This window comes from Drosophila albomicans, chromosome 3 (genome assembly GCF_009650485.2).
Source record: "Drosophila albomicans strain 15112-1751.03 chromosome 3, ASM965048v2, whole genome shotgun sequence".
NCBI classification, from domain to species: Eukaryota; Metazoa; Arthropoda; class Insecta; order Diptera; family Drosophilidae; genus Drosophila; species Drosophila albomicans.
Window position 1 is genome coordinate 34,363,695 of NC_047629.2, and position 25,375 is coordinate 34,389,069.

At 34.8% G+C, this 25,375-nt stretch overlaps 1 protein-coding gene across 7 annotated transcripts in view; it reads right to left on the reverse strand.

Moving 5' to 3' along the window:
• LOC117567785 (rab11 family-interacting protein 3) overlaps positions 1–25,375 on the reverse strand; it is a 50,193-nt gene that overhangs the window by 20,676 nt on the left and 4,142 nt on the right. For 3 of the 7 annotated variants that reach the window (XM_052005397.1, XM_052005396.1, XM_052005398.1), the window contains exons 2-7: positions 16,702–16,868; positions 16,336–16,630; positions 16,201–16,269; positions 15,029–15,073; positions 2,190–2,228; positions 1,589–1,703 (exon numbers count right to left, since the gene is read on the reverse strand). In XM_052005397.1, the coding sequence (XP_051861357.1) occupies positions 1,589–1,703; positions 2,190–2,228; positions 15,029–15,073; positions 16,201–16,269; positions 16,336–16,630; positions 16,702–16,834 (696 nt within the window). In that variant the 5' untranslated portion in view covers positions 16,835–16,868. Of the gene's footprint in view, positions 1–1,588; positions 1,704–2,189; positions 2,229–9,615; positions 9,635–11,836; positions 12,003–15,028; positions 15,074–16,200; positions 16,270–16,335; positions 16,631–16,701; positions 16,869–25,375 lie in introns of those variants that run through there. The other 4 variants (XM_052005399.1, XM_034248002.2, XM_034248006.2 and 1 more) reach the window with 3 other exon arrangements.

Sequence of the window (25,375 nt, forward strand, 5' to 3'; positions counted from 1 at the left end):
CAATTTATTAAGATTGCAAATGACAATAATGACAATATTTAATTGGTTAAAATGCAGTTAAAGATTATTTTACAACTAAATTTTGTTTACCAAAAATATCTAAAGATGTCGAAATTGCTTAAAGCGATTTTTGTCTATATTATTTAATTTTTGATATATGTTTTATTTACTATTTTTTATGACTATGACAATTGCAATTAACCAAATCTTAACCTCACTTTTAAATCTAAGTAAAAATGTCTTCAATGCATTTAAGGATTCTTTTGCAACTAAATTTTGTTTGGCAAAAAAGTCTAAAAATGTAGAAATTACTTTAGGCGATATTTTTCTAAATGCTTTTATTCATTATGACATTATCCAGATCTCAACTTCACTTTTAAATGTAAATAAAAGCGTTTAAAATGAATTTAGGAATTGTTTTGCAACATAATTTTGTTTACTACAAAACAATAAAAAAAAACTGTTAAAATAGTTAAAATGTATTATGACAACATTAACAAAATGTTAGCTTTACTTTCAAGTCCAATGAAAAGCGTTAAAAATTGATTACTTTGCCATTTGTCAAACATATTTATTAACGAAACATAAATGCAAATGGGAAAGCTGAAATGTACACGAACATTCGATCACTTAATGATCGCAAATCAATAGTCGAATATAATCAGTTAAGGAGGAAGAAGAAAAGCCACAGTAAATGAAATGACGACCTCATTGGCACCAAGTTTGAGTGAGCGAGCAGCGGGCTAAGTAATTGGCAAGTCGCGTCTTAACTTCACTTCTCTTCACTTCAGCTTCAGCTGGCCAGAAATGCAATTCAAGTCAATTTCAATGACCTTGGGGCGTCGTTGCACTCGCTGCGAATTCGAATCTCTTTCCTTTTTCGGTATTTGGCCAATTTTCATGCCAGCATTTTATATAATAACGAGGCAAAACAGGAGAGCTAACTGAAGAGGAGAGTGCAACCCACACCAAATAAAGAGTTTCACCTGCCTGCCACCTAACCACGAATTGTGTGCAGTTAAAACAATCAAAGACAAAGACTGAGACTGAGACTCCGACTCCGACGAGAGGGAAAACATGTTTTTCTGTGACTTTGTAGCGGGCGAATTTCAAGTGAAAATACACTTTTCCAGCTACCATGTTGAACGAGACGAAAAAAACCAAACCAAAGCAAACTGAATTGCGGCGACGTTGACTGAATTGGAATTTGGTCATTAATGAATTGGCCAAAATTGACTGCCAAATCGGTAGCCTAAATGTGTCTTCAATCTGTCAATTTGTCAACGCTTTTGTCATCGCTGGTCAAGTGCAATTTTTGCGTTTCATCGGCATCGGATTTCGTTATCGATTTCAAAGAGACATTGAAATCTACCGAATACCCATGATTTTTAAGACCAATCATGCAAGAGTCTGCGAATTATGACATTGCAAATTTTTGAGATCGTGTTCGCGGAACGGATTCCCGCATTTTTGTAACGATTTGTGCAAGAAAAGTTGCAAAATCATAGAGAGAAAGAGAGAGGGATAATGAGAGAGCCAAGTAGAGAAGAAAATCTTTAGATTTGACAGTTATATAAAGTTGACTTACCCGATAATCGTAATCATGACGATTCTCCAAGCTTATGTCGCTGTACATGTCTTCAGTTGTATCACAGTTGGAACTACGGCCCGAGGAGTTGAAGCTCGATGATCTGTAAAGTTGACTGCAAATTGAAAGTAACACGTTTAAATATCAATTCAATTAACAAATTTAATTTAAGCCAACAATTAACATTATTTCAGAAATTTTAACACTACTTGCGTCTATTGTGAACATGTTGCTGCTAACAGTGGTTGGTGTCTACGCTAACTCGACGAAAGAGTTTGCGAACGACTCAGTGCAGACATCAACCATACAAAGCCTAAGCACAGACATCAACCGCACACAACCTAAGCACAGACACAATCCACAGACAAGACAATTTCAAACTGTGGAATCCAATGCGCAGTGCGCACAGAACTGTGTTTAGCCTAGACACTGATATTTAAAAACCGCACAGTTGATGTAAAACTGTGACTACTAAACTGTTACAGTGAAATTAATGGAATTAATTAACATTTGAGTATTACTTAAGCGATTTGTTTGCACTATATTAACACTGTAACACTAACAACTGTTAAATTTGATAATATATTTGTTTACAACTCACCTGGCTAAGGCATTGGAACTTATCTGCCTGCGGCCGGAACTGAAATGAAAGCGATAAAAATAAAGTTAGTTTAACGACGAAATAAATCGGATATTTAGAGAATCAAGTGTGCTCTTGTAAGAGTGCCCTTCAAGATGAAGCCAAAGCAAAGAAATTTCTATAGATTGATTGTGCCTTAAAGCAACTGCAAATAAACTATCTGGCATTGAATAAAGAGCAAAAGACAACGAAAAAAGACAACAACAAAAAACGACAAACACGTGATAAACAAATAAAGAAAAAAACAACATCAACAAAAACAAAAGCAAAAAGGGAAAACAATAGCCACCCAAGCGAGCGATTGACGCCTTCGCCTAGGCACACAGCAAAGTCAAAGAGAAACAGGTAAAAAGAAATACCAACAACAATGGCAACAAAACAACAATAGCAAGAAAATGCAGCCAAGAAATTGTAACAGCAACAACAATAACAGCAATATAATTGAGACGAAAATAACTAAAATTAAGTTGTAAAAGTGAAAAAGCAAGACATGGAAAATGGGTAAAGTGCATTTAGAGAAAATGTGTCAAACGGGAAAATGAAAATAAATGTGGAAATATTTTGCATTTTCAGGTGTTTGGGTGAAACTCATCAAGTGTGAAATGGGTGCAGTCAACAATTCAAATAAAATGCTTCTTAGATAAATAAAATGTTGAATAAACTATTTTTCCCTATCTCTTACTAACGTATTTGAGACCAATCCCTTATATACCAACGTTTCTCAAACTGTATAGTTTGCAAAAAACGTGAGCAGCACTTTTGTTATTGTTGATTTGTTGTTATTTTACCTGCTGCGGTTTGTTTAAACAGAGAACATATGGAAAACTCATGGAAAATATTCAATTTTCCGCCTGTGCATTTCTGTAGATAAGCAAAGCCGCAAAGCGGCAAATCAGTTTTTGCACTCTAATTGAATTAGAAAATCAACGCAAAAATGTTTGCCAAAATAAAACCGAACAACCTCAACCGCAGACTAACATAAAATAAGATATATATATAAAGTACATATATCTTGCTTATAATGAGGGGCTGTGGCTCAGCCTTAGCTGCAGCCTCTCTCTCTCTCCCCCCTTACTTTTCCCCTAACAACTTCGACCAAGAGTGAACTCATTAACCCACTTTGTTGTTTTTGTTGTTGCAGCGCTAGAAATATAATAAAATACAAAAAATATGTCTCATCTGGTTTATGACTTATTTTTAGCAACAACATAAAGTGTACAAGACCAGCACTACTCACAACAACAACAACAACAAAAATAATCACGGCAACAGCAGCCACAACAAGCATAAAAAGCAATTCATTCAAATTAGCAAGGTTTTGCCAAGCTGGAGACACAGATAACAATTTATAAAAATACAAAATAGATAAACTAAATTTGTATAAAAAATATGTAAATTGCGTGGCGAATTTAAGATGAAAGTAAACGAAAAAAAAAACATAATTAAATATTAAATTAAGTAAAATATATAGTTAAGCAAATGAAAATAATTAAATTGCATAAACTCCAAAATGTATAATTAATAAACTTGAAAAATTAAATTAAATTGCATAAACTCCAAAATATATAAAAACAAACTAAAAAAAATTAAATTAAATGTATGAAAATAATAATTAAATTGCATAAACTCTACGATGAGTAATTAATAAACTTGAAAAATTAAATTAAATGAAACGAAAATAATAATTAAGTTGCATAAACTCGAAAATGAATAAATAATAAACTTGAAAAATTCAATTAAATTGCATAAACTTCAAAATGAATAATAAATAAACTTGAAAAATAAATGCACTTTGCATTAAAAGTAATAATAATGAATAATTATCAATAACTGAACTAAATTATACTTCACAACACAAAATAAAGTACACAAAAAACATTAATGAAGATAAATGCAAATAAAACAAAATAAAACACCATATTAACAAATTTAAAAAATCATAATAAACAACAATATTGTTGTACTGTTTTTTTTTTTTTTTGTAGTTTCCGTCAAAATTGGCAATCGCGCATATTTGTGTGAAGTGTTCGAGCCGAACAACAATTTTAATGTGCCACATAAAGTTGCGCAATTTGAGCAACAATTTTCAGCATAATCAACGGAAAAACTAGTGGCGGAAAAACCAAAAATTCACAGCTGCGTGTCGAATGCGAATACCCTTATAAAATGGAAAATTAAAGGAATAAAAAAGATCTATTTTATAAATAAAAATATTTCGTATTATAAAGTTAGATTAATTTAATTTGATTTCCCCCATAAATGTATGTTTTGCTTGCGTATTCGTCTATACCCTATTCAATTATAAATAGAGTATAAATAACAACTGCAAATCGTCATCGAAAATGGGAATAAAATACACGTAAAATACTTATACTTGAGCTGTGCGGTTGGCTTTGAGTTTTGTTTTTGGTTTTTGCTTTTGCTTTGGTTCACAGCGCTTGGCATTTTATTGATGCAAATTGAAATTGGCATTAAATCGCAACGAAATGTGGCAGGTGGCAGGTGCAAATCAAAGTGCTCTCGACGCGGCATTAGAATGTGGCACAGTTGCACGACACAAGACAACATGCAACATCATCATCTATAAACCAGCAGGCCACAAATAAAAAAAAAAGTCGAAAATAAAACCGGCTACAAAAAGACAGCAGAAATACATTTAACATTTGGCTGTTTAACAACTTTTCAATGCGTAGAAAATTTGATATCGCAAAACAAAAAATTATATATTCGTGCATTAAAATGAAACAACGAATAGCACAAAAACTGACAGTTAATTATAAAAACGATCAAGGTAATGACATGTAATCAACAAAAACAAAAAAAAAAACAAAAACAACGTATTTGGAAAGAAAAAAAACTGTTTAAACAAATTATGATTGAGGTCGCATTTGGTTTAACTGCCTTTTTTATATACATTTATTTTTTTTTCGACTCGCTATCGATAGAAATTGTTGCTGGCATTTGGACAGCTGTGGCACCTACATTCATACATTCATACCAACATATTCACATTCAAATTCATACATATTCAAACAACCAGAAGTAGGTGACCTTCGCTTCAAAATAATATTCGGGTTCTGCTCGTTTTTAGAAACACTTTGAAACACACACGCTCGAATTGCAGTTAATTGAAACACGCCGGCCGGAAATTGCGGCAGACAGTTTTTTATGTTTTTTATTTCACATTACGATACTCTGCAATTAAATACGAGATGCCCTTTCAGTGTTGCTCAATCGCCATCTCCCTCGCATTGTTTCCCGCTCGCACTCACTCTTTCTTCTCTTCATTATTTTTCCGTCTTTTGTACTTTTATTTTGTCACATGCATTTAGCAAGAAGTTCTTAATGATCTACGGAATTCATTTAAGACCCTACAAGAGTCATCTTATACTTAAATATATAAAATATTTAATATACTCTTTCTGTGGAAGTATTAACAATGTATCAACCGAATACATACTACAAAGTTTTTCTTGAAATTAAATAAGTATATTAGTATTAAATTCTACCATATTTCTATATTTTTTAAGTACTTTTTTTTAATTATTTTTGCCCTAACTCTTATGACTTTTGTTTATTTTACTTAAGTAATATTTTGATTGAACACGGAAGTAAAGTTGTTGACTGTCTTAAACTTGAACTTTTTTGAGTTAAACTTGCAACCCACCCCATTGTATGGTATATGTCTAAATAGAAAATTTAGTATATACCATAATATACCTTATACATACCGTAATATATCATATATACTTCATATACTATATATACCTCATAAAACATTTAAGACTGTCTATATTTATATATTTTTATAAATGATTATTGTATATTTAAAATAATATTTACTTTATTCTCTGCTCTTTGTCCCCTCACAATATGCCGTAATTGCATCAGCTATTATTTAAAAGGAAGTACTTAACTTCGTAGGTATGCTCTTGTCTTCCTTTGTCGGAATGTTTTCCTAGAAGTTCCCCCCACTTTATCGTTTAATCACCTCTCTCGGCACCCTCAGGCAGCGCATTCAACCTGAGCTCAGCCCTTGCAAGGAGTTTTGCAATTCTCAGCCATCAAAGTGACAGTCGAAGAAGAGACACCGGTACAGGTAACACACACACCTGTTGAATGAATGTTTCTCTTCTCGCTCCCTAAAAGCTGCGAGGCGCACGCTCAATTGCTGTGACTGCCCTTTCCCCTCCCTACAGCTCCCTTCTGCCAACGTTCCGCTTGGTTTACAGTTGAGAATTTTGTTTGGTTTAGCAAAAGGGTAAAAATATATGTATGAAAAAGCTTGCAAAAGTCGTGTGTGTAGAGTGAATAGAAATTCATTACAATTTTTATATAAGTTTCATATTCTTTGTTCAGTCAATGACATAACTAGTAGCTTGACTATAGAAGCGAGTTCGTTGCTCCTCGAATACTAACTGTATAAGTGTGATGCTCTATTCAAATGCGATAGAGCTTTTTATCAAAAGGGATTAAATTGAAATATTTGTTTTTGATTGTATATTTGGATTATTGAATAGAGTACATGGGCTATAGAATAAAATACCATATATGCAATATATACCACATATGTCATATATACCACATATACCGTATATACCACACATACCATATATGCCGTATATATAGTAATACCAAATATACCAAATATACCGTATATACCACACATACCATATATACTATATACCAAATATACCGTATCTACCACACATACCATATATGCCATATATACTATATATACCACATATACCGCATATACCACGGTTTATAATGAGTCTTAAACATCTCTTTCAATTCTCCGATTCTGTGCGATTTCTAGAAATATTTCTATCAATACAGCCACTCGATTCACAACTTTCTTTTCATTAGCAACTTCCACTTGAGGGAAACTCAAACTTTGCTTACGGAAATATAATTTAAAAAAAAAAAGTCGCTTTGCTAGTTAAATTTTGGAATGCGGAGAAATGACAATAAGAAACGTTATAAAATGAGTTTTTCACCCATTGAAGTTTTTCCCGAAAAACAAAATAAATTAAACGGTACCAAGAGCACATTAAAAATGCCATAATACCATTAAAAATAGTCGCGTTTCTCAGGGCATTTATTGAGCAGGTTTCGAGCGGACTTGAAAGGTGTGTTTAGAGTGACCATCCTTTGGTAATATTCCACAAAAAAAAAAAGAAATAACTGTTCACTCACATACTTGAGGCATCGAGGCGTTTCATTTGAAACTACTTTGTGAAGTGCAAACAAACGCAATTTGCAAATATTATTCGAATAAATGTGGGTCAATTTATAGAGTAGATACTACTTAGCATTGGGCCCCGCCTAATATGCTTAGTCAAGTGTTCGGGGTTTTGCATAATTTGCCATTTGATTGATTGACTCGCAGCGCAGCCACAAAAAAAATATGAAACATAAATATAAGCCGAGGCATAATGCAAAATAAAAGAAGAAATATCCAAGGGAAAAAAAAGTAAAGTTCCATTGTCTGTGCGTTGAATTTTAAGCAGACAACCACAACGAAGTTCAAGAAACTCACAACTTTGGCTGATTATTTAATTTGTTGCTGTCTCGACGCCTACCACGACCCCACCTCTCCTCTCCACCGACTCCTTACCAGGGTAAGCTTTATAGCTGAAGAGGTAATCGTAATCATTAAAACTTTCGGTTGAGTTTGCTTTGACTGTCGGTCGCACGTTTTGACTGCTTTGACTTTTACCTGAATCGCAACAGGTATTAACAAGTGCGTCAAACTGGTAACAATATTTACAAATACTTCGCTGGAAGTGGGGATAGAAGAGCAAGGGGAATGCTGGCAAATAGTGTTGAGGCCAGTGGAGTAGAGCTAGTGAAACGCGACCCTTTGTCAGCTGACTTCAAGCGCAGTAAAGTCTAATTAACAGCAGGTTGTTAAAATACGCAAATGACGACACTTTGACAATGTTCCTAACAATTATAATATGTGGGGGAGCAGACATTACCGAACTGATAAAACCAGTGTGACAATGTGTGAGATAAATCACAGCAACTATGAGCGAATAGAGAACGATGATCATAAGTAAACAAATATAGTTGAAAAATATTATAAATATTTGATTATATATAGACTATATTTTGATATACTACTATGATAATACTGTTACATACTACAGTGCTATGTGATATACTGCAGTATTTTTATATACTGTATAACAACAATTCTAAATTATTGAGTTGAAAATAAACAGAAAGCATTCTCTACGGCTTAAATTGAATATACTAATAATACTTATTATCTAATATATTCCATTTAAAAATAGACCAATCTTGATATACTACAGTATATTTACAAACCATATAACAACAAAATACTAAGTTTTCAAGTTCTATACAAACAGAAATCATTCTCTACGTTTTAAATTGAATATACTAATCTTATTTATTGTCTAATATATTCCATTGAAAAACATGATTAATGACTTATAAATTGGGTTAATCTTGATATATCTTCCGCATTCAAACTAACACACTAGCTATTCAGTTATATAATAATCTATGTATGAAAAAATCATGCTCCAAAGAATACAAAAATTATATAAACAGCTAAAACAAAAAATGCAAAAATATAACTACATAATGTCATACACAATGACTTTTATATTTATTGATAGATTGGCAAATGATTGCTTCATTTATCATAGTTAAGCAGCTAACCAAACGTTTTTCTTACCTAAGATTATTAAGACATTAAAACGGTTATTTTCTAGTTAATGTCTTAAAGACATATTCCTAAAATTTTATAAGAATCGTTAGACTAAGACATTAATTTTGGAGCTTGATTAAATATGGTTAGTTTTTCACTGCTTATCATGTTATTATAATCAGCCTAAAGAGATTGCGAAAGTTATTTTCTTTATAGTAAAAGATGCAACACTTTTTAAAATGCCTTTAGGAATATTGACTTCATTGTATTCATATATAAAATTTCTGTGCTAAGTTGCATATAGACTTTTCTTTCAATAATATATTTGAGTCCTTCAGAAAGTTGTCATGCTACGTTTACGACGAAAGGAAAATCCATTGAAATACTTATGTTAATGCTCGGGTCAAGACAAATTCGCGATTGTTGCGATTTCCAAAGAAATATTGTGATCTAGGTAGGAGTCTCGAGCTGACTCACAGAGCCACACAATTGTTTACAGAAGCGAAAGTGTGTTTATTGTTATGTGGGTGCCAATGTGAGTGTGTGTGTGTGTGTGAGGGCGTTGATGGGCGTGTCGCTTAGCTTTCGAGTTTCTTAAGAATTAGCAGACATTTCAACAATGCTTTACATGACATTTAGGTGCAACAACAAATAACCACAACTAGAACAACATTCAACGAAATTATCGTCAAGTATACGCACATTTTTCTCAAATGACTGCGGTCATAAGGAAAATACTCAAAATATTCATCATCCATATGTGATTGTGTTGCCTCGGCTTCGTATTTGATTGTTCATTTAATTTGGTTTTATCTTTGCGATTAACTCATTTGCTTATCGTCTTGGCCATTGGCCGCATTGCACGTCATTCAAATGGCCTTTTACCAGATAAGATAAGTTTGTTAAGAAATATTTTACAAAGCAACTTCATTGAATTATCTCTGTTTCCACTTGATTTAAGCCGTTTACACTGGACTGTGTCAAGTGCTTTCAATTGTTTACACTGCACAACAGGACACTTTATAAGACACTTTACACTTCCTTGTTAAAGATTTTTATGCAACGCCAATTTATTTCGATCATTTAGTTGATGTACATCCCATTTACACACGCTTGCAACATTTTTCAGCGGTTTTTTTCCTACAAAATTTTCAGCACTTTTGAAGCTCAGTTTTGTGTTCGATTTTACACTTTCGCAAGAGGCCACGCTTCACTTTTCATTACAAATCAACTACAACACGAACGAACGAACAACTACAACAATAGACAATTGCATTTGTAGCGCCTCTGTGTCTGTGATTTATGGCTAATATTTCATAGACACGCGTTTTTCTTCGTTGCAGCTTTTCTTAGCTCTGATAACGTCGTTAAATGCCCCCGTCCGAAAGCGAAAATGAAAACTGAAAATCGACATCCAACAACCAACAACCGACAACCGAAAAAAGTGAGTAAAAGCAAAATCAGAAGACAACAATAGAAAATCAAATGCGATCACAGTCTATCTGCCGTTGCTCTTCCTTCAACGCCTTTTGATCAACTACCAATGAAATTGTGCATCAACTGTTAACCGACTTTTATGGCTGCTTAAGTGTAATTAAGGCTATAAAACGATTTGATTTTGATTGATGCATTGCGCGCTCTCTCACAAAGGGTGTGCAATAAACACAACCACAGACACAGAGACACAGTCACACACACACAGATACACATACACATTGATGCACTTAGTGTTTGGAAAAGAGAAGTCTTCGCTGTCTGCTGCGGTCTTCTCTTTTTAATAGATCTTATGGACGGCCACGTCGAATTGATGATTGCAGTTCTTCGATTATTCAACTGTTTAGTTTGTAATTAATCAAGTGAATATACTTTTGACGTACATATATGCTGAAGCAAAAGATACACTCAAGTTACAGATTGTTTGCATTTTTAATTGCATTCTATTACGATTAAAATGTTAAATTGACAACAACACATATTTAACATTTTTTTATTTTTTTTTAAACTGCAAATTCTTCAAAATCTTTTTAGTGATTTATTTTATTTTATGAATTTACACATTATTTTATTTATTTTTAAGTTTTTGAAGTGTATAAACTTGTCTGCTTTCTTATTTCGCATTAATCTAGTAAATTTCAGCTGCAAATATTATTAAGGAAAGATTTGCATCGCTTTCAAGTTTTTTAAAGACTTTACAAAACACTTTTTAAAGGGTATCGACAGCCACACAATTATGGCGAGTATAAGAATTTTCGTGAGTGTTTTGATTTGGTTTTTTGTATTTCTTGATTTTAATGTTGATGTAAGACATTGCAACGCGTGCAACAAAAGGGCGTGGGCAATACATTTTTGACCACGTGTGTGTGTGTGTGTGTGTGTGTGAGTGAAGACATGTCAGAGACAGAGGTGTGTGTTGTCTATCTGATTGAGTGTGTGCTGCTGCTGCGGCTTTGCTGTGCGAGTCTCTCTGTAGGCATGTGCAACAATGACTCTCAGCTTCGTCAGTTTCGGCCCGTTCGTCAGTTGTTGACGCTTGTTGCAGTCATTAAGGCGTGACGCCGTAAATTACCAAAGTGTAAGCAACAGCTACAGCAACAATAACAACAGTAGCTACGACACCAACAACAAGCACTTAAAACAATAACTCGTTGTAAATAGTAATAGTAATAACAACTAAAACGCGCGCTGCGTTTTCTATTCCATGGAAAGCGAAATTTATGGCCAAAAAATCTTAAAATATTTCATTATTTTTTTCTGTATTTTATTTTTAATTTTTTGCTGCTCGTTTTCGCGCACTCTTCGCACTTAATAACACAAACAGCGGAGCAACAACGTAGACAACAATAAAGAAGAGCCACAAACAACGCAAAAAAACTAAAAACTTTAGCAATGTTTCGCATACGACGCGTTGTCCGCTTTCACATACTTTTTATTATGCTGCTGCGGAATTTTGTGTAGATTTTTATAATGCCACACCGGAACCGAGTGTGACTGACGATGGATGCGATTCAGTCTCGAGTCGGATGTGAATACAATAACACACCACAACAACAAACACGCACGAACAAATGTTTGATGCGAAATTCAACGTAACGAAAAATGCCAACTGCACGCGTTTGCAGCAAGTTTCAAACTAAAAATCAACGCAAAATGCCGCTGCCAATCTGAAAATACGGCTAACAAACAGGTTCGACGCAACCAAAAACACACATAGCGAGAGCGTGAGAGCAATGAGCGCAACCTCAAGTATGTGTGTGGAGAGTGACAGAGAAAGAAAGAGAGAGCGAACAGTGGTCGAACAGGCAGCCAAAACATAATAAACAAACCAGCTAGCGATGGGCAAGTGCAGTCTCTCACTATGCTCTCTGAGAGAGCGAGAGACAAAGTGCACGCCACTCTACAAAATAAAACTATTTGCTATGGCGCTAAGGTGAGCGTGGGAGAACACATACGGCGTTGCCAGACTGCTGAAAAGGGCAGCTGCACAGCCAGCAAAACAGCATCCGCAGTGCAGTGGCAAAAATTAATCTGAAATTACTAATTCAGTTTATTAGTGTAAATTGTATTTAGTAAAAGTTTATTTTTACATTTATAGTTTCCTATACATTCAATGCTATAGGGATAAAGCATGTTATTTCTCTAATTGACATTCTTTTTATTTTTAACACTGTTTCGAGCCCTTGACAGTTATTATTTTCGAACCATCTGGTTATTGGAAAATGGCTCTAAATATCATATACCAAAACCAAATGGGAAGATGACCAAGTTTTTTTTCTGATAAACCATTAAATCAGTATGAGTAATAGTGCTGTCATTTACTCCACAAAACTAAAGAAATCTGGCAGCACGTTGTTTGCTTTGGTTTCGAACAAAACTGTTGCCCTGCACTTGCAACAAGTTCGATGTTCGTCATGTTCGATGCTAAAAACTATTTGCCCCGGCCAAGACAAACAATGCAGTCTAAATGGAATATTTTAATGTGGCAACAACAAATGTGCACAAATATATGTACATATTTGCTTTTGTGTGTATCCAATAGATACCAGCAATCGCTAACTGCCAAATAACCGCTGACACTTTGCCAAATGCTGAAGAGTTGCCAAAAAAAAACTGTAAAAACGTGAGCCAATTATTTAAGCCTTAAGTCTAATGGATGGGCTGTAACCTCAGGAATACATAAACAAAAGTAGGCATGAAAGAAAACTAAAGTCAGTTTACAAAGTTGAAAAGCAATCGCAGCAAACATCGTCCAGTGTAGACTTTTGCTTTAGCAATTTGATCGAACGTTTTTCAGTCTCACAAAAACATTCATACTTTTAGTTACTTGATATATAATAGTATTACTTTTAATAATGAAAGGATTTATAAAGAAATGGTTTTCATCTAAAAATGAGACCGAAAAAACTTCGTTGCGTTTCGTTGATTGGTTCTTCGAATATTTGAAGGGTTTGCCCTGGCAATCCTTGATTTTCTATATCGTATTTGCTTTTTCTGTGTTTGTCGCTTATGGATTGATAAAATATGAACGGATCCTTGTCGGTGGGAAAAACACCCTGATGAAAATTATTCGTAATATGGACCGGAAACTTACAAACATTGAGAATGCCGTAATCAAAGAACACGAAGAACGTCGAGAATTTGAAGAGGATGGCGATGAAATTCCAGTTCGGGAAATGTCTGTGCAGGCAGATTTTCCGGAAATACCAATTCCTCCAACTTCGACCAGGATTCTTCCAGGCTCACCGAAATTGCAACCATCGAGAATTCCAGCCCCAACTCCAACTCCAAGGGACGACATGCAACGCTGGCGCGTTTAAACTAGTTTTGCAAACAGTTTTTTAAGTTTGGTATTGAATTATGTTAAATTTTAAATTGAATTAGGTAAAGACCGGAATCACCCACCAAAAAAAAAAAGAAAAACTTTCCCAAGAAAAACAAAAGACATTTGCATGACAAATTAAAGCTGGCTGGGAACACAGCATAAAAAGTGCTTGGCTGGTTAACTCGATAGATGCAATGGCCGGAAAGTCAAGAGCCCAGCGGCAATAACAGCAGCAACAGAAGCCCCAACAATTTACGAGACACTTGCACATCAAGGTTAACTTAACCTTAACTGATTGCAGCGCAATGTTTGCATCTAATTAGCCAAGATTTCCCACCACTAATTGACGCTGCACGAACACTCGGCAAAAGCATTACAAAAGAAAAAAAAAACTACATTGACCAGCTGGCAAAACACTTTTGGGTCAATTGCCAATTGTGGTAGCTTGACAAAATAGCGGCCTAAATTCTGTAGCAAGATGAAGATGAAAACCAAGAGTTAACTGAATTTGCCAGCAGCTCGAAAAGTAAAAACCCGTTTCTGTTTCTCCAGTTTACTCTCTTTCGCTGTGCGCATTCCAACAGCATGACAACCCCAACAAAAAAATGCAAAAATACAAAGGCAACAACAAAAACGATAAAAAGAAGTCTGCAAAACTTGTAAGCCAAGTCAACTCGAACCGAAGACCCCAAGACTCGAAGAGTACCTTCAACCTTTTCACTTGAAGCGGATTTCAGTCAGAACAGAGTTGAGCGAAAAAGAAGGCGACACAGGAAACAAGGAAAAATCAGTCGAGAAGTTGCTTAATCTTTAATCTGGCACTATTAATCTCTAGAATTTATATCCAACCATGAACTAGACAATTAAATGCGACCGCAAACAAGAATTCTTTTTCGCTGAGATGGTACATTTTGATGACAACAAGCACGAACATTAATTTTTGTGGGTCGCAAAGCGGAAAACATTCACAACAAATTTATGAATGTACTTGAAAAAAACGAAAACAAGTCAATTGAATTTTATATCGAGAAAACCCAAAAGATTAGCTGAGAAAAAGGAAAAAATATGCGAAGAAAAGTGTTGGATTAAAATTGAGATTATTCAAGTATTAAAATGCATTAACTTTTGTACATATTTACAGCTTATTCTAGTTGTTATATAATTAATAAACCACAACCAGATGGGCAGCAATTGAAATGACGAAAGTTAGATTCATATGAAGAGCTCTACATGACAACCCAAAAAAGCAAGCCAAATTATGAAGATGAAAAAGGAATTATGGAAATTGTTGCTTACTGTCTCATGGAGCCCCAACGACGCTGGGATAAACTATCTGGATTGCTGTAAAGAATTTATATGATATTTTAATGAGAATAAGTTGCGGTATATGGGGGAAATCAATTATGACATAAGACACAAAGTTTCAATAAAGGAATATATATAAAAATATATGTTGTCTATCTCACTATATTGATTTATTAGTTTAGTTGGTGTTGCAATAACTCTTGTCTGCAAAGCTATTTAGTTTTCACATTTTCATGTTTTTCTTCTGGTATTGCAAAGCTGTTTTGTTGATATAATATATTAAACTGTATGCTAAATTGGTTTGCAATACAAAATTTGTTCTAGACTAATTTTTGGAAAACAAATATAGAAATGTAAAAGCGGAATTATCTTGCATTTCTTTCCTAAAATCAGCATTATTACAAATCTTTTCTTTTAGCTATCAAGTAATATTATATTCCAGATTTTCATATTCTTATTTCTGCAACCTTTAATGGATTGTACCTAAGCAAAAGGTTGATCACAGCACAGCTTGCTTACGGTACGATTTAAGAGCGCAGCCATGCTCTGCTGTCAGGTGAATCTTCAGTTCACCACAGCAAACCACACAGCACACCTTAGTTCGTCTCTCTCCCACTCTCGCTCACAGCTTGTGGTGAATTGACGACTAAGCGGAAACAATGAGCGCTCTCTGATCACGACTGCGATTTTTGGTCTGAGGCACGCATGAATCACGGCCTAAACGAGCGGCAAAAAAAAGAGAGAGAGAGACGAAGCGAGAGATCGTGATAGGCAGATAGAGAGGCAGAGTGTGGCCCATAGAAAAAAACAAAACTGGTTTCTCAAGCCGTGTATGCACATTTTGTGTACCTACAGATGGAGATATGTGAGCCATACAAAGAAAAGGTTAAATATTCAAATAGTTTTACAGAAACAGACGGACGGACGGAAAGCAGTTGATGATCTCCGGCCAACTGGTCACTTTATGAGCATTACGTCAAAATGGAGACACTGATTATGCGCGTGAGTGTGTGTGTGCACAGTGTCAACATAATAAATACTTGTTTCTACTACCACATATATGTATGTATATGCGAATTTATGCAGTGCTTTCCATATCTAATTGCCGATCGTGTTGGCCTTATATAGTAGTTCCCACTTGTTTGTTGTTTTGTTGTCTTTACCTTGTAGGCGTGCGTCTCAGACTGCGTCTGGCCCAATTGTCGCGGGGCATAATGTTCAACTCCTCGTCACTGCAACACAAAAGTTGAATAAGTCAATAAATAAACTCAATGTGCAGCAATAAGAGTTCGACTTACTCCTTGGGCGATGATGAGACATGCGGCGCCAGATCGAGTTCAATGCCAGCGCTGTCATTCAAATTGTTATTGCCGTCATTCGAGTGCCCACTGTGGCCAACACCGTTGCCATTGCTAACGCATAAGCTTCCGTTGCCACCACTGATGCTGTTGTTGTTGTTGTTATTGTGGCTGCCACCGCTGTTACTTTGGGATCCGCCTGGCACACGCAATTGGCCGCTGTATTCATTCTCGCCATAACCCTCAAAGGACTCGCCATCGGACAGCGACGAGCATTGAGATTTGGCTACGCCAGCTAGTCGATAAGACAAAGAGAATACCCATTAACGAATGTATCTAATATATAGTTAAGGTATTGTATTTTACCTGTGCTCGAAGGCGGACTGCTGGGCGTTGGGCTGCTGTCGCCGGAAACAGTTTCCGCATAGAGAAAATTATTGGTGCTGGCCTTGATTGCCGCATTGCTGTTGGCCAACTGAATGCGTGGCATGGGCGCCATTCTGTCGAACCGCTCGCTCACTGCAATCTGCAATCTGCAATCGAAATGGAAGAAAAGCGAAACATTATTGCTTGCATTATCTAACAGTGAGTTTGCAAAGTTGTAAAGAGGTCAATAGGACAGTCAATCGACTTGCCACATGCAATCGAAGAGGCCGTAAAAGTGCAACGTGCTTCAAAATCCCACCCAATCTCATATTGCGCATTCTCTCCCTTTCACTGACATGCATGTAGAGCACTTTCTATTCCGGCATGACATTATTAAATATTAAATACAATTCATTTATTTTCAATCTATTGTATTATTCAGTATTGAAAAGACGAAATGTATTTCGAGAGCTGAGCTGTGGAAAGTGGAGTTAAATTCTTTCTAAAATCGTATTCTAATTTCAGCTTTCATTTGTAATTTTTACATATTAAAGCCCTTTTCTAGATTATATATCAATATTTTGACAAAACAAGAAGGAAAATCAATAAGATTAGAGTTATTACAAAATTATAACAGATTTTAAGACTTTAATTGATACTTCTAATTTTGTTACAAAGTCAAAGTATTTCACTATTGAAAATAATAACAGAACTTTTGGGTATTTCCCAACACATGTCTGGTAATTACAGATATATCGATTGTACAAAATTTGGTGTTGTGCAACTCAACTGAAACGTAAATTGAAAGTACGTATAGTAAGTGCAACAGGTGCAATATGCCAACTATAGAAAACCATAAAAAAGAGGGTAATAATCGAACGGAAGTGGTCAACCAAAAGCGTAACAAGTTCCCCAAATGGGTCGAGGTTTGTTGTGGTCACTTCCTGGTACCCAGATATTAGCATTGACAACATGACAGCTAAGCTACAACATCCCCCGCAATTATATGCAGAGGGGAAGAGGAAAGGAGCTCAGTCACTGGTCGGTCAGGCGACATTTCCAGCGGCCTATTTGTCACTCCCGCTAAGCGTGCGTAATTACTTTATAATTGTTGTTAGTTCCTTTTTCATTCGCCAGCAGAACTTTACCTACTTTCGGCTTACGCACGCTTTCGTTACGAAGAAAGCAAATAGGCGGACGAATTGGTGGAATGATTGGGAAGAAGAAACTCTATAAATAGTATTGAGTACGATTGTCAGATAGTAGGTTGATTGTACGAGTTTGGCTCTGATGATTGATTGATATGTCATGGCCTATTGGTTGACGTTTGGTTCTGAGAATTGGGTCAGTGTTATTGTCGCTTTTGGGTATGCAAGATAATGCCCATTATTGGATATACTTATGGCCGACAATTAGCGAAGAACCTTCTTATTAGGGAAAATAGGAAATGGGAAGTTTAGCTTAAGAAATTATTGTTCATTGAGGATCGATAACCATATATTTTCTTTATATATTTTGATGAGAAATTATAATGATCTTTCAGTATAAATATTAAAATGTATTAAACTATGAATCAAACATTTAAAAATATGATAATTCGATAATCGGGGTAAAATACAATCCTATTTTCAAAATCTTGATTTATTTATTAGAATTTTCATTTCGGTCAATGACCTATAGCTCTTACAATCGAATAGTAACATATTTGTATTTGTAATGAAATTACTTCGTCTTAATCATACAATCAGAATAGATAATTATTTTCTGTATTGTATACTTTCTTAAAGAACACATGCAATATCATATTTTGCAATCTAATATTGTTGTGGTCTGTTGAGTAACTTTCTTATTTGACAGAAATCTCTGTCAACCTCAGCTGAACTTGATCGCATGACTCTTTTCTCTTTTAATACGCGGAGTAAACAATAAAATAAAAGACGCAGCAATTGCAAATACACAATTATAGGAATTTGTCATAATGGGGGATACATAAAGAGCTGTGATTAAATATTGATTATCTGACTATATATCGGCAATTACACAAAACGTTTTCAACTGGAAAAATGCGCAATAATGAAAAATGATTATTACATGGCAGAAGTTCAAAACGAAAGCAAATAGAAAATAACAACAACATAAACAACAATCGCAACAATGGCAGCAAAGCAAGCAACAATAAACAAATACACTTAAGCAAACAACAAACAGAGTAACTTTATTTTTATGCTTTTGACATTTGACCAAAACAGCGAAAAGGCGTAGGTAAATGTGGGTGGAGGAGAGGGAAGAGAGGGAGGAAGCGACAGAAGGAGGCTACTTCGACGAGGGCAATGAACTCGTCGCCTATCGTATCGGGTCTCAACTCGAATGGCAATCGTCGAGTCGGCGTGACGACAACTGCAGCGACGAAAAATCGATGCTGGAATGTTGGCGAAAAACTTATGCAATTGACTTTTCCTATGCATAATCAAACGAACAAGAAGAAAGAGGGCGTGTGAGAGCTTGACAGCCCCTTCTGCCCCCTGTCAAAGCTGATTGCTATAGCACCGCAACAGCAACAGCAACGTCAGTTGCCTGTCACTTTTTATATACCCTTCACGTCGCAAAGTAGTGCAGACTTGTGGTGTATCTTGATCGTGATGTTATTTAATTAGTTGAGTTTATTTATTTATTACCTAAATATGGAAATCTTATTTGATTTTTATGTATCTTATATTTATATTTATATTATATTTTACTCGTATATATATTTTGTATTTTAGCTCTTTTAGCTTTTTAGTTTAAAAAAAAAAAACATAATTAAAATAAATAGACAAACATTATATTTTGATACTCAATTGATGAATCTATTAACGTTTTTCTTCTTATTCATTTATTATTTCTTGAAAATATGAATTTAACTCAATTTCTATGGAATTCATAAAAGCAATATGTTTCTAATCAGTTTTACTCCCTTCATATTCAATAGAATTACTAATTCATTTATTTTCATATTCAATAATTTAGTTGTTATGCTTTTAGAATAAAATATTTCAGTATCAGATTTTTATTTATATTGTGGCTAGTGTAATTACTAGTTTACTTATGCAATAATTTATGTGATCAACTGTTGTGACTTGAGTAGTATGGAAAGTATTACCTTTTCCGTTATTTCTGTTTCTATTGCGTATTTTCGTATTTTATTAAGTACAGCATAAATTCTTAGAAATTATCGTTCCTTTAAAATAGAGTATTTCGGCAATGACTTTACACTGAGCTCCAAAAAAACATCTGTGTCAGCTAATAATAATGCCAATTTAATTTGATGCCATCTGGTCGAGCCACAAAACCAAATTTTCAGTTATTGCAACCTGCGCTACAACACAACGAGCAACAACAACAGCAACAATAAAGTGAGAGACCGTTTCGTTTACAGTTACACAAAGGCACATAGGATGCTGTAGTGCAATAAAGGGAGAGGAGGAGGAGGGGAAAAGATAGAGAATGGGGCGGGCCTGAATCAAATTTATCTGTCATGCCTCACGGCGATTCTCAAGCATCTTCCTACATCGCTCCCTCTGCTTGCACTTCGCTGATTCGCTGATTTGTAATGCATTTTTCATGCAAGCTTGCAGGTTTTTGTTGTCGTCTCCGCTTCTATAATTATAAATGTATTTCCCATGAACGGTTTTCCATTGTTTACAACTCCAACACACAACCCATCAACACCAACATCATCATCATCATCATCGTCATCATCATAATCATCAGCACCTGATACGAGTGTGCGCAATAAAAATAAAGAACAGTGTGAAAAGTTTGCGAAAACAAAGAAAACTCCTATTGTGAGAACAATGTGATTAGCGTAAGCATCATTAAATTACTGTTGCTAAGAGCTTTAAGCTGTTGCTTTAATTTAAAAAGCTTTACTAGCCACTTAACTCTATTAATCAAGTTGTTTAATCATTACACACTGCAGCTGCTTTCCAAACTATACTTTACTCGAGAATTTAAGCGGAATTGACGCAGTCGGTTAACAAACAAATTTATGACGAAAGCTTAAATAAGTTACGAATATTATTAACTAAAATGTGTTAAGCAAGCTGTCAAATATTCTAAGCACTATAATAATTTACTTATACAACTGCAGTTTTACACACAACTACGTATCTTAAGAGAAACAAAACAGATATGTAAGAAAAGCTTCTTAAAATCATCTTGTAAAGAGCTTAAAGCTTCTATATGACTGTCTAAATATATATGTATACCTGGTATATATAAGATGGAGGGGTATTATTTTATATAGAATAATTCGATTTTTACTGCAGATTAATCTATGTTACTTCTCAATATTAAGACAATGAAATGCAATATATATGAAAAGCTTGTTTAAATCATCTGGTTAAGAGCTTTAAGCTGTTTTGTAAATATTTTACACTTTACAGCATGTTTCTTACAGCTGAGCACGACTTTTCCAAGATTATTCTGCATTTAAGTTTCAGATTACATCGTAAAACACATTGATACTTGTACTGAGAGCATTAGCCATATGCTACAGATCAAGAGCACATGCCAGAGAACTCAATATATTTTTAATTATAGCACAAAGCGACTCGCTTGTGGGGGCGTTTGCTACTTATTAGATGTTATCCGAGACTATAGCCAGCCAAATGGGCGACTGCTGACCACAGACTCAATGGAGCAATAGAGCAGCTGCCGTTGCCGTTGCCGTTGCCTCTATTGCTGCTGGTGCTGCCCCCAGTGACTTTGACATGAGTCACAAACTTGAACTTGTCCGGCACAGCACAGCACAATAAATATTGAGAAAACCGAGTGTACTACATATACAAATACATGTGTATTAAGTCGAGAGAGAACATACTCTATATATGTACACATATGTACATTTAGTGGATGATGTCAAATTTACGATGGGCAAACGCGTCAATTTACTAATCAAGTGAACTGCTGAACGATCTCTTTGGATTATTCCGGAATGACACTGCAAACAGCTGTGAAGACTGTAAAGAAAAGGGAGCAAAGTAGAGAGAGAGGTGTAGGAAGTAAATGACAGGGAGTTGAGGCAGTCTGTGCTTATGGATTACATATGTTGTTGAGCTAATAACAAGCATAAATGTGTCTAAATTACCTACAAAGAGGAAAATAAACAACAATATACTAATAAGATTGTATATTGAAAGATATTGATCCTTTTAAGTGTTGCTAAACACATTTAAAACTAACCAGTCAAATCATACTTTCTCTGACATGTCGAAGTAATAAAAAGTTTAATGCAAACAGAGTCAAAAGTTATCGACAAACAAGCTATAAAAATATGTAGTTTCAAATTGAAGAAAAACACACTTTCAAAAAGTCGCAGTAGTTAAAAGTTTATACCATAAAAAAATAGTAAATACATAAATGCAAAAGCCAAAAGTTGAAAAATAAATAAATGAATAATATTTATAATAAAACTAAAAAAGGTGAAAGAAAAAATTAAAAATATATAGCAACTGTCTGTCACAAGCTGTTCAAAGAATAAGAAAGTTTTACATTAAAGTAAATTTTAAATTCGCATGGATCTATGAAACGTTTGCGAATGATCAAACAAAGGAAAGAGAAAGAACATATTGGTGTAAGACCGTATTGCATATAAAATACAAAACATAATACTGAATAAAGAATCTTAATGTTTTTTTAAGTAAATTATATGTTTATATGTGTACTCAAACTCGATATTTCATAGAATATAAACGTAAAACGTTTGCGAATTTGCAAACAAAGAAAATAAAAAGAAATACTAAATAAAATATTGAATAAATTAACTTAAACCTTTTAACTTATGACAGCAATAGCCCGCGGCAAAAGACATATTTGTATGTGTATTCTAATTTGATATTCTTAATAATATAATCGTGAAACGTTCGCGAATGTGCAAGCAAAGAAAAGAGAAAGAACCAATATCTATAACCGTATTGAATATAAAATACTAAATAAAATACTGAGTAAATTAACTTATACCTTTTGAAGTTAAGAAAGCATTGGCTCTCTGTCGTCAACTTCAGTTGACAATTGAAAATTTGTATATTTTTGGCCCAGTTGACGCTGAGAAGAATGTCTGCAATTAACTGTCAGCTGGTCTGGCATTTTAATGAGCCTACCAGCTATGATCAGTCACATGGCTGGCTATACATGTGTACATATATCATTCATTCCTCGGGCATAAACTGGCATATAATACGTGTAATGCGATGGTATTATGAAACCACACGAACTCTGGTCTCTGGCGAACAATCGAGCGGGCAGCCAAGTTTGGTCATGTAACTCTCTCAAGTGCCACAAGCAAGAGGAGGCAAGCGAAAGACACCAATGTGGCAACAGCAACTAGAAGAACAACATGTGGCATGGCACACGCGATTCGCCTTGGTTGCGTTGAGTTTGAAATGGGATTGGAATAACTCTAGTGCATAATTCATGCGAAGCAAATGCCAGAGAGTATCATAGAGAATTCTATTGAAATTCTCTGCCAAAAGAGTGGGATGTTCTCTCACACTCTGAGAAACCTTTTTCTTTCTCTGGTTTCTACCTGCTCAAGATGCGCACAGTTGGCGAGATATTTTGCTGAGTGCTTCAACAGCCGGTCCATAAAGACTGAGATAAAAATTGCCGATAAGATAAATTTGGTTTAAAAATATTGTAGAAATTTGTTGGACAAATGCTCAACCGTTAGCATCCCACTTATGCAATAGCTAAAACAACTAATCGAGTTCTGAAGAGTTTGTGACTGTAAAAAAAACGTGTTTTACGTTCAAATACATTAATTATAACTAACTGCATTGCACTTGGAACTGGCTACGTGATTTTACTGCAAATATTTGCATACTTTTGCACTAAGTAAAAATAAAAAACAACAAAGAACTTATATAGATTGCAAACAGTGTGATTAAAAAGTTCAACTGTTTATAAAATAAAAATCATTGAGCGGATTTCAAGAAAATTTGTGGGATAAGTGCAAAATAAATCAGTTAACAATTATACAAAGTTTCAACTCAATAGCGTTCAAATTGAGGAAACTGATAAGGAAACAAAAAATCACCATAACAAACAACATTAAAGCTTATTTAATGGCCCTTCAGAACGCCCCCCATTAAACATATAATGGTGGGAGGGGAAAAAAACAAACGCCCCCCCATAAAAAAATAGACAAAAGTCGAAAAGAATCAGACACCAAATAGATTAAGACAATATTGATTAATTGTGCAACAACAAGAACATGAAAACCAAATGAAAAGAGAAAATGAGAAAATGCATTGCGACACTTGAAAGTGAAGAATCAAATGTGAAGAATTGGGTCACTGGGTGGAGGATGAAAAACGTGTGGAAAATGCACAAAAACACAACCGAATGACAATACAAACTGTGGGAAAACTGTAGCAAAGTTTCTAAAGTTTTTTTTTTTTTGGGAACTTGAAATTCATTTACAGTTTGAAGTTGACAACTTTTTTCTTTTATTTTGGGCGACAAATTGTTTGACAAATTGGGTCCAAATACAAATGAAAATGGCCATAATTTAGCCAGATGAAGGGCACAAAAAAGGCCCCCCAAAGCAAATGTGTAAATTGTAGTGTGAAAATTCAATTAAGATTTTCCTCAACGAAGTGCACGGAAAATTCGCCCGCCTTCTACTACTACTCCTAAAATACCAGAGCAAATCCCATTTGCGACGCTTTGACATATTTTATTTTTATGCATCTCGAAAAACTGTCTGCACCTCGAGAGAGTTGCTATATTTTTTGGATCGTGGATGCCTCGCTGGCAGTTCCCGCTAATTTGTAGCCCAGCCTCGTAGCCCAACCTCACTCCTCTCCCCTCTTCCTTGTTGTCAACATGCAGCAGGTTTAAAATTCTTGAGGCCTACACACTCAAGCGGAAGCCAAAAAAGAAAACACACACATATATTCTACTTGGCCGACTGCCTTTGCTGAATGAATAATGAGGCAGTCGAAGTTGTTGTTGGGGCAGGCAGCAAGCATACTTCTTCAACTCTGCCACATCGCTTTTAAGTACTCAGCTGTATAGCAAGATTGTTGCAGACGAGAGTGCTCGACTAGGAGATGTTAAATAAGATGCAGCTCAGCAAGTAAATGGCTAAATCGAGTCGACAGTTGAGGCAACATCGACCAAAGGTCACTCTTTTAAGCCAATACTTAGCGGAAGGATATCAAAGTCGATAAATGGACTTTTATTGAGGAAATAATAAGCAACATATTTAAGGTTGCTTTAGAAAAGAAATAGAATTGTTAAAAATGCTATAAAAATATAATTATAGTTGTGAAACTTAAAAGATATAAGACTGGCACTTTAACTAATAAGAATTTAGAAAATTCTTTAGAGTAAATATCATATATTTTGGCAAATCAAACTATCAACATTCAAATAGAACGATAACGAAGCGTTTCCACATCTAAAAGCAAGTGAAGTTTTTTAACAAATGTAAAACAAAGTTAAAACATAACATTTACTATAATTTTTACATTTTAAATTAATTCAATAGAGGTTTATATAATACTCAAAATATATTATTAACCTGAAGACCTTAGTCGCTCTGCTGCATCTTATTGCAACAAGGAATTGTATGCATTATTTCAATAAAATAATAACAATAAATACATTTCACAGGGCTTATACTAGTTCA